Raw genomic sequence first — 16,832 nt, forward strand, 5'->3', positions numbered from 1 at the left:
AGAGATTTGGAAGCAGTAACCTGATGGCTCAGTCTTTGTGGGGTACGGGACATGCTGCTACCTCACTTCACAGAGGAGAGCACAGGGGTACCCACACTGCTTCCCTGTGGGCACTGGGGTCCCAGGACAAGAGACTGAAGGTGTCCTGCAGTCATCCCTGGAATAGCCCAGGGAATGTGCCTGTACTCCCCCAGGCTCAAGTTTTCCCCCCTGGCCACAGCTCCTGAGCAAGAAATCACATTAGCTGGGTCATAGGTGACGTGAGAAAAACTCCAACCTGCTTTATTTAGAAAGGGCAGAGGTCAGGGGAGGGAAATAGTCAAAAACTGTATGTCCTTTCTTAGACACATCTATCCTCTGAGACACTGGACACTTGGAGTCTAGAGGGAACTGGGCCCCGGCCATCCCTCTTTGAAAGGATTTCTTTAGTCTGACTCTTTGACACTCCTCTTGTGTCTGGGCTCTGGGCCGCTGGCTGCACCGGCTCCTGGCCCAGGAAGGCTGGGCCCGGCAACACCTGGCGTGCTCTAGTTGATGTAGTACACCTTGGCGGCATCATAATAGGCGCGGGTCATGTAGTTCTTGTTCCTAAGGGGCCACCAGTGGTCAGGGTGGTAGGTGGCTGGGTAGACATGGGGCTGGTGTTGGACACAACTGAAGAGCGCCAGGCTCCGGTCTGTGGCCACAGTGGGCAAGTAGAGCTGCAGCTTATCCAGAAGGTGACCCGGCCAGAAGGAATTGGGGTGGGTTTGCTGCAGACTGCTGGACCTCCTCACCTTCAGCTTCCTGGAGAACAAGAAGACACAGGGATGGTTGTCATGGCAGACAGGCCAGGGCTGAGGCTTCATCGCAGAGCCCACTAACTGTGACCAAAGCGGAGATTTAGCCCTGTGCCAAGCACTTCAGCACCTCAGTCCTCCCCACAGTTCCATATGGTCAGCGCTGTTATCCTGTCGACCTCACCTGTGAGGACCCAGAGGCCTGGAGAGGCTGTTGTACCCTGAGCAAGTGGCCAAGTGCAGGCTTCACTCCCTGTCCAATGCCTCTAAAACTCAAAGCCTTAAGCGCCACCATCTGTTATCTGGAGGCATTTTAATGTGGTGTTTGGAGAATGGCCCCTGGAGCCGCCCTAGCTGGGTTCAGATCCCCACTCCACCACTTACATAGATGTGTGACTCTGAGCATGATATTTGCCCTTTCTGTTGCCTCAGTTTCCTCCAGTGTAAAATGAATATGCTTAGTGTCACTTCATAGGGCTGTTGGGAGGATTTGAGTGAGTGGACACATGGAAAGCCCCAGAGCGATTCCTCCTGGCCCTCTCTGTGTTGTGTTACTGCCTCTCAGGCCAGGGCACCGAGCCCCAGCTGTTGTGCCAGGAGCGCAGAGTCCCAGTTGTCTCAGGTGAAGCTGCGCCTCCTCCCACCTTCCTTCCTTATGGAGTTAGATGATTGCCACAGACCTGGTAAATTCCTCAAACTCCTTAAAGTGCATTTTCTTGCTTTTCTTTGGCGGTTTCCTAGTGGAGGAGAGAGAGGCATTTTGTGAGGAGAGTGGAAATCCAGGCCAATGGGGCTTTAGGGAGTAGGTCAGGGGCCGCAGGGGTGGGCCCGTTTCTGTTTTTTTTTTTTTTTTTTAAACGGAATCTCGCTCTGTCGCCCAGGCTGGAGTGCAGTGGCACGATCTCGGCTCACTGCAAGCTCCGCCTCCCGGGTTCACGCCATTCTCCTGCCTCAGCCTCTTGAGTAGCTGGGACTACAGGCGCCCGCCACCGCGCCCGGCTAATATTTTTTTGTATTTTTAGTAGAGACGGGGTTTCACCGTGGTCTCGATCTCCTGACCTTGTGATCCGCCCGCCTCGGCCTCCCAAAGTGCTGGGATTACAGGCGTGAGCCACCACGCCCAGCCGGGTGGGCCCGTTTCTAAGTCTCAAACCAGAGCTCTGAAAGAAAAATGTCTTCCACCTGAGGTGGACCCTGACTCTGTGCCTCCATGCTCCAGGGGAACACAGTGGGCTTGGGTCAGCTGGACCTAGCCTCAGAATCCAACCAGGTGACCTGGGCAAGTCATGTCCCTTTTCTTATCCTTCGTTTTCTCATGGTCCAGAATAGAGACCTCTCAGGGTAGTTATGAGGAAGGCTCAGCAAGTCACTGCCGAATCCCGAGTCCTTTTGGGGTCCCTGGCTCCCACTCCCCACTCCAGAGCTTAACCCAGCCTTGAGGACGAAGATGGTGAAATCTAACCCCCTCCCCCTCCAACCCTGAGCCTGACAGATATCGCTAATGGTTCACAACACTCTTTCCCACCCTGCCTCCATCTGACCTCGGAATCTTTCATAACCCTAAGAAGCAAGATACAGTCAATGTCTCTCCTTGAGGTAAGAGAACTCTCTTTATCTTTTATTAGCTATGGCCTACCTAAGCACGGACCAAAATCTCCTTCCTGGGTTCCCAGTCACTTCCTGGGCCACCCGGGGCCGGAAGGAAGTCACAGCCCATGTCATGGCCAGGACCCACCTGCAGGCCTGGGCCTACTCCTTCACTTGAAGATGCCCCAACCAGAGCAAGGTAAAACAACGACAATCATTGATTGAGTGCTGTCGCTGCTAAGATGTTGACGCTCTTTCTTATCTGATCCTCATAGTGTATGGTAGGAGCTACTAGGCCCCTTTACACATGAAGATGCTGAGGCTCAGAGAAGTGCCTTGTCCATTTAACCGGAGGCCTGTCTGATCTCTACAGGGCCCCACTGTGTCCCACTGCAGGCATTCTGGCCACACACCCAGTGGGCAGCTGGCAGGGGTCTAGGGGCAGGGGCAGGTTCAGGCCCCTCCCACCTCATGGTGTCTGGCCAGCTGGGCTCTCCTCCGCCCATGCTGCGCCCCTCCCTCTGCGGGGATGCTGCCTTGTTCATCTGCAGTCACCCACTGATGCTGCCCATGGGTTGTCACCTGCTGCTTGACTCAAATCTGGGTAGCTCAGGCTTTGGAGTGCCAAAGGAGGCCGTTTTCTTAGAGAAGACTCAGGTTGGTCTCTCAAAAGGGCTGGGAGCAGGTCCCAGGGAAATGTTCCTTTCTCCTCCTAGGAGCTGCAAGCCCACCTCTTGCCAGAGAAGGGGTGTGTCCGCTGCAAGGGGGCAGGGCAGAGAAAGGGCGGCCCCCTGTTCTCTGCAGGGCCCTGACACCTGGCTAGGGATTTGTGAAGGCCCTCACTCCAACCATGTTCTCTAAGAAGGCTCTCTTTTTCATCTTTTCCAGAAACCTTGCGATTGTGCAGGACTGGGGTCAGGAGGATAGCTGTATGGGAGCTGAGGCCAGCAGGCCGTGATCCTGAGACACACGCCAATGGTGACCTGGGACTGGTCAGTCTGCAGTGAGCAGTCAGGTTGGGGGATGCTGCCCTAGGATGCAGACACAAGCACAGCATGGCGTCCCAGGTATGCCAGCCTCCAGGCCCTGCACTGAAAGGACAGCAATGGGGCAGGAGGCCAAGGCAGGGGGAAAGAGGGTCCGAAACTTAGCTTGTCAGTCCTCTTAGACTTGCTGGGGCCCTGGGACCAGAGCAGAGCCAGATTCGGAGAAAAGACCTTCCAGTCAGAGTAGTAGCCTCCTGGCTGCCGGATGGGGCGCACTTTGTCCATCTGGAAAATGATCTTGTCTCCTGGGTACAGCAAGGCTGTGGACAGCAAGAGAAGTATCTGCAGCCATCAGTCCAGACCGCCCATCCCTCCCTGAGCCTCTGGGGTCAGATGAGGTGTGTTTTGTTTTTGTTTTGTTTTGTTAATTCACATTTTTAAGACATTTTCTTCTTATCTATATAGTAACTTTTTGTTGTTGAATAGTTGTAGATTCACTGGAAGTTGCAAAAATAATGCAGAGGGGTCATTTGAACCACTGCCCCAGTGGTGATGTGCATATAGCTGTAGTGTGATGCCAGGAAAGGGGCCTTAGGACAATATGGCTCAGGGGATTACAGATGAGGGGGGCTTGTTTATAACCAGGTCAACAAAGCCCTGAAGGCCTGGGTGCAACGAGGTCTGAGCTGTCCCAGGAGGCAGGAGGATTTGACCAAGACTTGATGAGGTTAACTTAGACCTATTTTCTGTTTTGTTTTGTTTTTCTGAGGCAAGGTCTCACTCTGTCACCCAGGCTAAAGTACAGATCATGACTCACTGCAGCCTCAACTTCCTGGGCTTAAGCGACCCTCCTACCTTAGCCTCCTGAGTAGCCAGGGCCACAGGCATGCACCACCATGCCTGGCTGATTTCTTAAATTTTTAGTAGAGATGGGGTCTTGCTATGTTACCTAGGCAGGTCTGGAACTCCTGGGCTCAAGCCATCCTACCTACCCCGGCCTCCCAAACTGCTGGGATTACAGGCAAGAGCCACTGTGCCTGGCCCACTTAGATTTGTTTGGTGGCAGTTTTCTCCTTGTCTTGAATTAATTTCATGGAGATCCTTGGTAGAGTTTTCTCAGATGTGCTGAATATAAAAAATACTGAGCCAGGGTCTCCACCTTCTGCAGCTATTGAGCAGTGCTTGTCTTAAGATGGTAACACATGAAAGCTCATGTTCTAGAAAAAGTGATGGAAGTCACACTCCAGCTAGTTAATATTGGCTATTTGGGGGTTGGGAAGGGGCTGTGGAGGTGAGAAAGAAGGAGAGGGAAGGGGGAGATATGTAACATTCATATTTTCTTTTTTTTTTTTTTTGAGACAGAGTCTTGCTCTGTCGCCCAGGCTGGGGTGCAGTGGCCGGATCTCAGCTCACTGCAAGCTCCGCCTCCCGGGTTTAGACCATTCTCCTGCCTCAGCCTCCCGAGTAGCTGGGACTACAGGCACCCGCCACCTCGCCCGGCTAGTTTTTTGTATTTTTTAGTAGAGACGGGGTTTCACCGTGTTAGCCAGGATGGTCTCGATCTCCTGACCTCGTGATCCGCCCGTCTCAGCCTCCCAAAGTGCTGGGATTACAGGCTTGAGCCACCGCGCCCGGCCAACATTCATATTTTCAAAAGGTACACATGATTTTTTAAAGTATGATTTAAAAATGAGTTATATAAATAATTTTCTACAAATGGAAAAGAAAAAGAGATTTGTGAAAGGATGGTCACTAAAAGGTTCACAAGGGCCAAGTCAGGCTGGTGGAATTTAGATTTTTATGTTTTCAAAAAAATTCAAATGAGCAAGTATTATCACCAAAACCAGAGTGGAAAGCCAATAAAGTTATATTCACAGGGGAGCGGGAGACCTTGTTTAGAATTCTGGCTCCTGAGCTTGAGGCCTGGAGTCTGAGCCACCAAGGTCTAGTCTAGAACACAGAGCTAGAAGTCCTGATATTTGAGCCTCTCTGCCTACAGGAGATCAGGCCTCTGTCATAAAGATACCCAATAGCCAGTGGCCAAGACAGTGGTCAGAAATGGATTTGGGCCTAGTCCTACCCACAGGATGCTCCTGTGTGCCAGTGAACATGAGATCCTGCAGAGAGGTGAAGCTCACTCATGTAGGAACCCAGCAGCTAGCAAAAGCCAGGGGTGGATGCAGTGGCTCACTCTTGTAATCCCAGTACTTTGGGAGGCTGAGGTGGGAAGATCGCTTGAGCCCAGGAGTTTGAGATCAGCCTGGGCAACAAAGCAAGATCCCATCTCTCAAAAAGATAAAATAAAATAAAGGGCGGGGGGAGCTTGATGTTCTGGTGGGGAGGGACAAAGGAGGCACACAGGGGAAGACCTAACCCAGAGGAGTGGTCCAGAGCCCATGGCAAGCCGGCCTGCATTTCAGAAGACAGGGCTGCAGCTCCACCACTGCGTAAGACCATGGCGTAAATAATCCGAAAAGGTGAGGCTCCCCAAGGAAGGAAGAAGGAGGGATGTTTTGGTGAAAAGTCAGCATCCAGAGCTGTAGGATCTCCTTCTGTCTCTGCCCTCCCAGCCCAGGCAGCACACATAGGAGACAATGACCACTGAAGTTGCTTGCCTGTGTTCCTGAGAGCCTCTGACCACATTCTCCTGTATACACTTGTTATGGGCCAAATTGCATCTCCCTAAAATTCATATGTTGTAATTCTAATCCTTATACTTTAGAATGTGATGTGTGTGTGTGTGCATGTGTGCATGTATGAGAGAGAGACAGAAAGGGTCTCACTCTGTCGTCTAGGCTGGAGTGCAGTGGTGTGATCTCGGCTTACTGCAACTTTGACCTCCCGGGCTCAAGCGATCCTCCTACCTCAGCCTCCTGAGTAGCTGAGATTACAGGCACATGCCACCATGCCTGATGAATGTTTGTATTTTTTGCAGAGATGGGGTTTTGCCATGTTGCCCAGGCTGTTCTCGAACTCCTGGGCTCAAGCAATCCACCCACCTTGGCCTCCCAAAGTGCTGGGATTATAGGCGCGAGCCACTTCACCCTGCTAGAATGTGACCATTGAGCGGGGAAAACGAAAAAAGGATGTGACTTCATTTGGAGATTTTGGTGTTTTTTTTGTTTTTTTTTTTTCCAGACAGGGTCTGGCTCTGTCACTCAGGCTGGAGTACAGTGGTATGATCATAGCTCACTACAGCCTTGAACTCCTGGGATCAAGCTATCCTTCCGCCTTGGTCTCCCAAAGTACTGGGATTATTGGGGTGAACCACTGTGCCCAGCCTGGAGATAAAGTATTGAAGGAGATGATCAAGCTAAAACGAGGCTGTCCATGGGTGGGTCCTAATCCAATTTGACTGGCATCCTTATAAGAGAAAATGTGGACACACAAGAGAGACACCAGGTGTGCATGTGCAGAGAAAAAACTGTGTGGAGGCAGCAAGGAGGCAGCCATCTGCCAGCCAAGGAGAGAGGCCTTGGAAATCAGCCCTGCTGGCACCTTGATCTGGGACCTCCAGCCTCTGGAATGGTGAAAAATAAATTCCTGTTGTGGAAGCAGCCCAGTCCACAGACTGGTATTTTGTTATGGGAGCCCTAGCAAATTAATCTAAGAAGACCCAAGGCCCTATAAATTCAGCACTTGTTTCCCTCCCTCTTGGGAAAAAGACGGTAATAATCAATTGTGACTGTAAAGTCTAGTTCTCACATAAGTCACACCACTGCCTGTGTGGCGTGTTCCTTTCTCAGAAAGCTACATTTCCCAGTATGGCCAAAGTTCCTTCCTAGGCAGACGTCCAGAGGAAAAAACCTCTGCCCCCAAGTGCAGCTTGCTCCTTCATGTTTTTAAAGCACAGAGAAGATCCTGCCCATTAAATTTATACACTCTCCAGGCCAGGCGTGGTGGCTCATGCCTGTCATCCCAGCACTTTGGGAGGCCAAGGCAGGTGAATCACCTGAGGTCAGGAGTTCAAGACCGGCCTGGCCAACATGGTGAAACCCTGTCTCTACTAAAAATACAAAAATTAGCTGTGCATGGTGGTGCACACCTGTAATCCCAGCTACTCGGGAGGCCAAGGCAGGAGAATTGCTTGAACCCGGGAGGTGGACGTTGCAGTGAGCTGAGATCGCACCACTACACTCCAGCCTGGGCAACAGAGTGAGACTCCGTTTCAAAACAAAACAAAACAAATTTATACATTCACCAATTCACGAGTTTGGAATGCAGGCATTGCTAAATTGACATGTTGGGGCTGGGCCCTTCTTCACTCCCACATATTAGAAGTGCTCACCCCTCAGAGACACAGTGGGCTCAGACCAGCTTGGATGTATGAAAACGCATACTCCACCCAAGCAGAGGGTAGAAGCAGTGTGGAAATCTCAGGGCTTCAGCAGGTCCTGTCTCCAGGTGCATTTGTACCCCACTGCTTGTTGCAGAAGAACCAAGCAACAGCCTGGCCTAGAGAAAGGCTTTGTTTCGATAGCAGTTATCATTTCTATCAAATCTCTCTCTTCACTATTACAACTCTTCCTTTATGTTCAACCTCAGGGCTTTCTCACTCAGAACTCCTGTCCTTGGGGCTTTCTACTCTAGGATGAGCTTTTGGTTCACCAAGCTCAGGGTTCCAGAATCCAGACCTCCAAATCTCAGTTGTGGAACCCAGACCTCCAGGCCTTGTGTTCTGGAAATCCCATCTAGCAGCAAAACAGACTGGGCTCCTCCTCTTCTCCTCCACGCCCCCACTCTGCCTTATTCCCAGTGTCACCACCAGAGACTACAGTGGCTTGAATGGCTGCATGGGTGCCTTGGGTGGCATCACCCTCGCCCCGGCTCTGGGGTTCCCTTGGCATCTTCCTAGGGCCAGCCACCGAGGCCCTTACCTTTCATGAGGATGTCCTCCGTCAGCGGGAGGCCATAGGACTCACAGAGCTTCCAGCATTGCAGGTAGACGAGAAAGTTGTGCCTGCGGGTCGAGTCAATGAGCTCCCTCATATCTCCGTGGATGGTGGACGGGAGGCAGTGCTCATCAAAGTGCCGATTCCCACAGCGCACCAGGCGGCACTGCTCCGTGTACTGGATGGAGGGGATCATGAGCTGCGAAGGAAGCAGAAAGAGGCTTGTCATTCTCTTGCCTGTGTCCCTCCTCCTGGCCAGAAGAAGGTACATGCAGTGCCTCATCGACCTTTCCCCTGCGAGGTCCCCACGAGGGGTGATGGCAACCAATGTCCAGTGGGGCTGCAGTTCCGGTTCTGAAGTCAGTGAAGACTTCAGGTTTGGAAGCTCAGGTTCTGAAGTCACAGCCCTGTTGATGGGTGTGCAGGTGTGCACACATGATTGTGTAACATATACAGTAAAACACAGTACACATGCCCTAGAGGTGTCCTATTGAAAAATGACATTCACAAGGCCACAAGGTGGCTCACACCTGTAATCCCAGCACTTTGGGAGGCCGAGGCAGGAGGATAACTTGAGCCCAGGAGTCTGAGATCAGTCTGGGCAATGTGGCAAAACCCTGTTTCTACAAGCAAAAATTAGCTGGGCATGGTGGCACACTCCGGTAGTCCCAGCTTCTCAGGAGGCTGAGGTGGAAGGATGGCTTGAGCCTAGGAAGTTGAGGCTTCTGTGAGCCAAGATCAAGTCACTGCACTCCAGCCTGGGCAGTACAGTGAGACTGTCTCAAAAAAAGAAAAGAAGAGAAGAGAAGAGGAGGAAAGAGAAGAAAAGAAAAGTGACATTTGAGTGTTTGGCTGCATGGGAATTTAAATTAGGAGCAACCATCTGTAACCTTCAGGTGAAAGCCACGAGCTAAGATAGGAGGAGGCTGGCGGAGCAGGTAGCTGCTTTCGTTGGCTGCCACCACCTTGTTTTTTAACAAGGGGGAAAAAAAAACCTATCTTTTAAAGCTTCTAACACCAGAATCAGCAAAGACCAGCCCATGGGCCAAATCTGGCCCACCAGCTGTTTTTATAAATAAAGTTTTGTTGGAGCACAGCCACACTCATTTGTTAAGGTGCTGTCTGTGGCTGCTTTCCTGCTACAATAGCAGAGCTGAGTAGTTGCGACAGACAACATATGGCTCACCAGGCCTAAAATGTTTACTATCTGGCCCTTTACAGGGGAACTTTGCCGGTCCCTGCTCAAACATTTTGGGTTTTCTTGTCAAGCAACTGAATCAAATCTTAGTAGATATAGCACATAGCAATATCTGCCATTTTATTATAGGTACAAATACAAATATTGTAGGTATAACTACAAATGTGTATTTTTAATTTTTTATATACATATATTTGTATTAATTAATTAATTTTTTTTTTTTTTTTTAGAGACATGGTCTCACTTTGTAGCCTGGGCTGGGGTGCATTGTGCAATGATAGCTCACTGCGGCCTTGACCTCCCAGGTTCAAGCCATCCTCTGGCCTCAGCCTCTTCAGTAGGTGGAGCCACAGGCACACGCCACCATGATGGCTAATTTTTTAAAAACTTTTTGCAGAGACGGGGCCTTGCTATATTGCCCAGGTTGGTCTCAAACTCCTGGCCTCCAGTGATCCTCCTACTTTGGCCTCCCAAAGTGCTAGGATTACAGGCGTGAGCCACTGCACCTGGCCTGTATATACTTTTTTTTTTTTTTTTTTTTTGAGACACGATCTTGCTCTTTCCCTTAGGCTGGAGTGCAGTGGTGCGATCTTAGCTTACTGCAGTCTCAACCTTCTGGGCTCAGGCAATCCTCTCACCTCAGCCTCTTGAGTAGCTGGGACCACAGGCACATGCCATCACATTAGGCTAACTTTTTAATTTTTTTGTACAGACAGGATCTCCCTATGTTGCCTAGGATGGCCTCGGACTCCTGGGCTCAAGCAGTCCTCTCAGTACATTGGCCTCTCAAGGCGCGGGGCTTACAGGTGCAAGACACCACTCCAAGCCTATATTATATATGAATATTTATATGTAGTATTGTATTGATGTTGTCTGCCTCCCTTACTAGACTGTCAGCTTCCTAGGGGCAGGGACTGTTAGGCTTACTACAACGCCCAGAAGAGTGCCTGGCACATGGTAGGCTCTCAACAAATGTTTACTGGACAAGCTAATTCATGCAATCAATCCTTCCTTCCTTCATTTGCCGTGTATTTCTGGAGAGTCTACCCAGGGCCAGGCCGTGTGCCAGCTGCCTGGATTCCAGCTGTGATGAAAATGCAGGCCCGGTCTCAGGATGAAAAGTCATAATTAAAGAATAGGGAGGGGGGACGTGATACTTTCAGAAACAGGATCTTACTACATTTTCACAAAAACTCAGGAGGCAGGTATTCTTATTTTACAGGTGAGGGACGTGAAGAAGGGGTGGTTGTAGAGGTGAAGACCCGCCTCCCCAGGGTTCTGCAGCCAGCGGGTAATGCTACTGCAGTGATCTGAACCCCAGCTGCTCATCCCCAAGCCGCATGCCCTCCTTGGGCTGGCGAGGTACCTTGTGCTGTCGCTGCCGCTCGCGGTACCGCTTGCCTACTTCCTCCATCTCCTCCAGGGTCATGGGCCGCGCCTCCATCTGTGTGTCGACTGCAGGCACCGTCAGCAGGTCCACTTTGGGAAGCTGTGGGGCTGAATCCACCTCCTGCTTCTTGAGCGGACCCTTCAGGGAATCTCTGTGCTTAACCAAGATATAACCTAGAGTCGGAGGGAAGAGATGAAGGAAGGAGGGACTAAGAGGGTGCCGAGCCACCGAACCTGCCAAGCAGTTATCCAGCGTCACCCAGCAGGCACCAGGCCAACCCTCTGCTCCCTTCCCACACATCTGGGCAGTGCCCACCTGAGCTGTACCTTAGATGTGGCCCTCCTCTCCATCTCCACTAATGGCGTCCCTTACCACACCAACCCCAGCCCTCTGGCTGCCATTCTTGTCCTGTCACCCTGTCTCACCAAGCAGCAAATAGGATCTTTAAAAAATATAGAGTATGGCCAGGTGCGGTGGCTCACGTCTGTAATCCCAGCACTTTGGGAGGCTGAGGAGGGTGGATCATGAGGTCAGAAGATCGAGACCATCCTGGGTAACATTGTGAAACCCCATCTCTACTAAAAATACAAAAAATTAGCCAGGTGTGGTGGCACGTGCCTGTAGTCCCAGCTACTCCGGAGGCTGAAGCAGGGGAATTACTTGAACCCAGGACCTGGATGTTGCAGTGAGCTGAGATCGCGCCACTGCACTCCAGCCTGGGTGACAGAGCCGGACTCCGTCTCAAAAACAAACAAACAAACAAAAATATAGAGCAGGGCACTCTGGGAGGCCGAGGCAAGTGGATCAGCTGAGGTCAGTAGTTTGAGACCAGCCTGACCAATATGGTGAAACCCCGTCTCTACTAAAAATACAAAAATTAGCCGGGTGCAGTGGCATGTGCTTGTAATCCTAACTACTCAGGAGGCTGAGACAGGAGAATTGCTTGAACATGGGAGGTGGAAGTTGCAGTGAGAAGAGATCACACCACTGCACTCTAGCCTGGACGACAGAGCAAGAATCCGTCCCAAAATATATAAATATATACATATATAGAGCAGGGTGCAGTGGCACGCCTGTGGTTCCAGATACTCAGGAGGCTGAGGTGGGAGGATTGCTTATGCCCAGGAATTCGAGGCTGCAGTAAGCTATGATCACACCTGTGAATAGCCACTTCACTCCAGCCTGGGCAACATAAGGAGATCCCGCTGCGTGGGTCTCCTTATGTTGGATATGTGTGGATGGATAGATAGATAGATAGACAGACCAGATCGCCTCATTCCCTTGGCTTCCCACAGCACTTAGACCAAAACCCAGAGTCCTTTCCCTGGGCTACAAGGCCCTGCTGCACCGTCTGGCCTCAGCTGCCTTCCCACCTGGTCCATGGCGTACAATTCACCCTTCACCCATTCCACCTAGCCACCTTCATCACCTTCTGTCTCTTGCAAGCTTTCCTACCCCAGGGCCTTTGCCTTCACAGTTCTATCTGCCTAGATTGCACTTCCCCCAAGACTAATTCCTGTCAGTCACTCAGATGTCGGCTCCAATGTCTGCTTCTCAGAGAGTCCTTCCCTGACCACCAGCCCTTTAGGTGCAAGCTCATCAACAGCTGGCGCTTTGGCTGGCCCACTGCTGTGTTCCCAGTTTCTAGAAGGGGCACATAGTAGTTGCTCAACAAAGATTCTAATGAATGAAAGAATCCCATTGTCCCTGCCCTGGTTCAGACCTTCATTGTCGCAAGCTGAAATAATATCCTAACCTTACCACCTTCTATTGAGGCTGTGAACAAGTGGGTCAGCCTCTCTGAGCTCCAGCTTCCTCCTCGTAAAGCAGGAATAGCAATTGTGACCTCTGCGGACATGAAGGATAAACTGAGATCATTCTGCAAGAATGAAGAAGAGCTACTGCAAGAAGAACTACTGGAAGAAGGCACCCCTGCCAAGACACTCAAACCCTTGCCTCTTTAGACAAAGTGAGAGACACCCTGACAGAGCAGGAGCACCATCACCAGGGACAAACACCGCCACTTTAAGTTTCAGCTCCCTTTCTAGCCTCATGCATTTCAAGGAAATCACTTCTCTTCTAACTACGAGCAGCCAGAAAGAGCAGATGGTAAAACACAGATAAGACAGCTTGGGCACAGAGGGAGGTGGGGGAAAGTCTCTTGGGTGACTGCCAAACTTCACCCTCATACAATGGGCCCCAGTAAAACAGTGGGCCTTAATAAGCACATTCCTTTCCCTTCAGGTGCACTAAGATAGGGAAGCTAAAAGCAGACTTGGGGGATATGCCTGCAGCTGCAGAAAGATGGAAACAGACACACAACTCTCCCTCCCAGATAAGCCCAACAAAGAGACACAGAAGCAGTCCACACCTCTGATAAACTCTCCCACACTGAATCTTTAAAAACTCTTAGTCTGTAAGAGAGTGTAGCTCTGACCTAACTCAGCCAGCAGCCCCTCTCAGGTTTGTTTTCTCTGAAATAAACCTGTACTTGACTATTGAGCCACCTTTCATGTTTCTTTCCTCTTTCTTTAATTCTTACACACCCCAGTCTACCCATCTTACCCACTGTTGCTCACCAGGGCAAAAGAACTCAGTGATGATGCCAAAATAGCACCATGAGAGCAAATGTCTGCTGTTTGGCTTTGTGTTTACTTACTGGGAAGTAACAGGCCCCAAAATATCTCTGCTGCAAATATGCATCACAGCACACTGTGGTCATTCAAATGACTTGCAGCCAGCTACACAGATAGCGATGAGCTTGGTAATTTATAATAAAAAGGCACAAAGAGTATCAGAGGGAAAGCAGCCCAACTCGAGGCGACCTTAAAAATGTGCTGGACATAAAGGAGATTACTACTGTTGGGGTGGTGATACATGCAGGAGGCGACTGTTGGGGTGCTGAGGTTCCCTGAGCTCTGACAGAGGCAGAGACCCTGCTTGGGAGGTGATGGTTTCTCTGCAGGGCAGCTGGTTGAGACTGGACATTGAAAATCTCCCAGAGGACTGAGGAATGGATGCTCTGAGCTGCCTGCTGTTCCCAAATGAGCCACTCCAGTGAAGATGCTGAGTAACTCCACTTGGTGTGACCGTAAACTCGAATGGCCTCACCCCGGATCTTTAGCATTGTTAGGAAACCCCTCCACTGCCTCCTCCAGGGCTCCTGTGTGACTCAGGGAGGACAAGGAGGCTCCAAACATGCGTGAGATTAAATTCCTGCCAACCTGGTGGATGGGAACAGAGCAAGATTTGTTTCATTTAGAAAAACAAAGCTGTGGCTATGTTTGGGAAAGGTGCTGGAATGGGTGGGTGGTTGTAATTGTTCTTTTTTGTTTGTTTACTACAAGAATGGTACTAAGATATAAAGAAATATCATACAATGCACCTTTGTGTTGTAGAGTAAATTCACAGCCAGAGCTTTAGCAAGTCCATTTCTAATTTGCCTCTGTGCCTTGTCTGGGCAGATGTGGCCCCACAAGTGTATTGCTCGGCAGATGGAACTTGAGCCATGCACAACCTTTACAACTGTTCACAGCAACCCTGCCATAATACCCCTGATAGCAGAATACCAAAATATACTTTCCAGTAAACTGTAAACATGTGCTAATTCTGGTTCTGAACAAGAATTTTATCAATAAGGTATGGATTAATAGTGAGGAGGCCTTGGACCCACATACACATAAATGTCTCTGGAAGGCTTGCCATTTGGGTCAGTTCTCAGCCTCTCAGGTGGGCTCTGGTGGGCTGAGTATCCTCCGCTAAGAACAAGGGCGGGGACTCATTTGTCTTTGAATGGACACAGTGGTAGCTGGGCACTCAAGGGAGTATCTACTCCTTACTTAATCTCTGGGCCTGAAAATTTCCAGAGGCTTGGCCAAACCACAGTCAGCCCAAACTGGGGAACACACTGAGGAAGTGAGTTTGGAGGAGAGGCCAAGGCTTCCTGCACCATGCTCGCTCCCAGGACGGGGAGGTGGAGGCACAGGACAGGGAGGGGTACGCACGCTTCCTTGCAGTGGCCAGGTTGCTCCTTTGCTGAGCCATAGACCACTGCTTGTAGGTATTGGCCAGGATGTCCATGGTGATGGTGTTGTGCTTCCCAAGAGAGCTGAGGTAGATCACTATATCCTCCACCTCCTGGTTCTTCAGAGGGACTCCGACCTGAGGAGACAGAGGCCTTGAGACTAGCAGGCTCCCATCTAAACATCCTGCCCTGATGGCCAAGGCCTTACCAGCCTCCTCAGATCCCCATCCTGCTTCCAGTTTCATCCTCAACCACTCACTACTATACCCAAGGTCCCTGCTGCAGGAGCTCAGAGCCCTTTCCTGGTCCTTTCTTACCTTTGCCTTTGCTCAGGCAGTTCCTCTTCTCTGCCTGAAAAACTCCCATCCCTCCTTCAAAGTCCAGTCCAGATGTCACCATCTTTATAGAGTGGGTTACTTCTTCCTCTAGGGTCCCACCCCACTTCCTACCAGTCTCAATGGCAGCATCTACCATCCTAGATATGAAGCATGATTTCACATATGGATCATCCCTGTCCACAAGTAACACATAAATCTCCCTTAATTCCTGGAAAATGGGATCAAGAATACTATACACCTCACTCTTTTAAGGCCAATGAGCAACTCTGGAAGTGTATAATGCTTGCCAGCAACATTGGATATTCAAGAAGAAAAGTTGTAAAGGAAATATGATTTTGTTCTTCAGTTTCTTTAGACAATAGTCATTGTTCACTGAACTTTACTCAAATTCCTGGCCTCAAGTGATCCTCCTGCCTCGGCCTCCCAAAGTGCTAGGTAAACAGGCGTGAGCCACTGCGCCTAGCCTTGAACGTTCCTTAAGTAAGATCAGAACTCTCCTGGTGCTGGCCGGGCGTGGTGGCTCATGCTTGTAATCCCAGCACTTTAGGAGGCCAAGGCGGGTGGAATGCCTGAGGTCAGGAGTTCAAGGTCAGACTGGCCAGCATAGTGAAGCCCCATCTCTACTAAAAACACAAAATTAGCCAGGCATGGTGGCATATGCCTATAATCCCAGTACCCGGGAGGCTGAGGCAAGAGAATCCCTTGAACCAGGGAGAGGGAGTTTGCAGTGACCCAAGACTGCACCATTGCACTCCAGCCTGGGCGACAAGAACGAAGCTCCGTCTCAAAAAAAAAAAAAAAAAGAACTCTCTTGGTGCTAAAGAATGTAATTATTTAACCTTTGGGTTATGGAAATTAAATACCATTATCTTTAAATGCTTTGAAATGTTGTTGAGATAATTACATGTCATAAAACATGTGTGAGAAAACTGGTAATAATTTAAAGCCACAAAAGACATCACAGTCAACTTCTTAAAGTTGTTTAAGGTATTTGTTGTTGTTGTTTGGATTTCTTTTAAGTCAGGATCTTGCTCTGTCACCCAGTCTGGAGTATAGTGTTGTGATCATAGCTCACTGCAGCCTCTAACTCCTGGGCTCAAGTGATCCTCCCATCTGACCCTCCCATGTAGCTGGGACTACAGGTGTGTGCCACCACACTGGGCTAGGCTTTTTAATTTTTTGTAGAGATGGGGGTCTCACTATGTTACTTAGGCTGATCTCAAGCTCTTGGCCTCGAGCAATCTTTTGGCTTTGGCCTTCCAAAGTGTTGGGGGATTACAGGCATGAGCCATCATGCCAGGGTAAAGTATCTTGCATTCAAAATATATAAAAACTTAATTCATCTAGACTAGGGTTTGCAAGCTTTTTCTGTAAAAAGTCAGATAGGGCCAGGCGTAGTGGCTCACACCTGTAATTCTAGCACTTTGGGAGGCTGAGGCAGGTGGATCACAAGGTCAAGAAATCGAGACAATCCTGGCCAACATGGTGAAACTCCTTCTCTACTAAAAATACAAAAATTAGCTGGGCGTGGTGGTGCATGCCTATAGTCCCAGCTACTCGGGAGTCTGAGGCAGGAAAGCCGCTTGAACCCAGGAAGCGGAGGTTGCAGTGAGCCAAGATCACGCCACTGCACTCCAG

At 50.1% G+C, this 16,832-nt stretch overlaps 1 protein-coding gene across 4 annotated transcripts in view; it reads right to left on the bottom strand.

The window, feature by feature from the left end:
- Positions 1-256: 256 nt before the first annotated feature.
- Positions 257-16,832, bottom strand: part of EFCAB12 (EF-hand calcium binding domain 12) — a 28,485-nt gene continuing 11,909 nt past the window's right edge. For 3 of the 4 annotated variants that reach the window (XM_003906877.5, XM_009181329.3, XM_009181331.3), the window contains exons 4-9: positions 14,837-14,993; positions 10,809-11,005; positions 8,230-8,443; positions 3,519-3,672; positions 1,460-1,516; positions 257-786 (exon numbers count right to left, since the gene is read on the bottom strand). In XM_003906877.5, coding sequence (XP_003906926.2) covers positions 528-786; positions 1,460-1,516; positions 3,519-3,672; positions 8,230-8,443; positions 10,809-11,005; positions 14,837-14,993 — 1,038 coding nt within the window. In that variant the 3' untranslated portion in view covers positions 257-527. Of the gene's footprint in view, positions 787-1,459; positions 1,517-3,376; positions 3,673-8,229; positions 8,444-10,808; positions 11,006-14,836; positions 14,994-16,832 lie in introns of those variants that run through there. The other variant, XM_009181330.4, reaches the window with a different exon arrangement.

This window comes from Papio anubis, chromosome 2 (assembly GCF_008728515.1).
Source record: "Papio anubis isolate 15944 chromosome 2, Panubis1.0, whole genome shotgun sequence".
In the NCBI taxonomy this organism is placed as follows: Eukaryota; Metazoa; Chordata; class Mammalia; order Primates; family Cercopithecidae; genus Papio; species Papio anubis.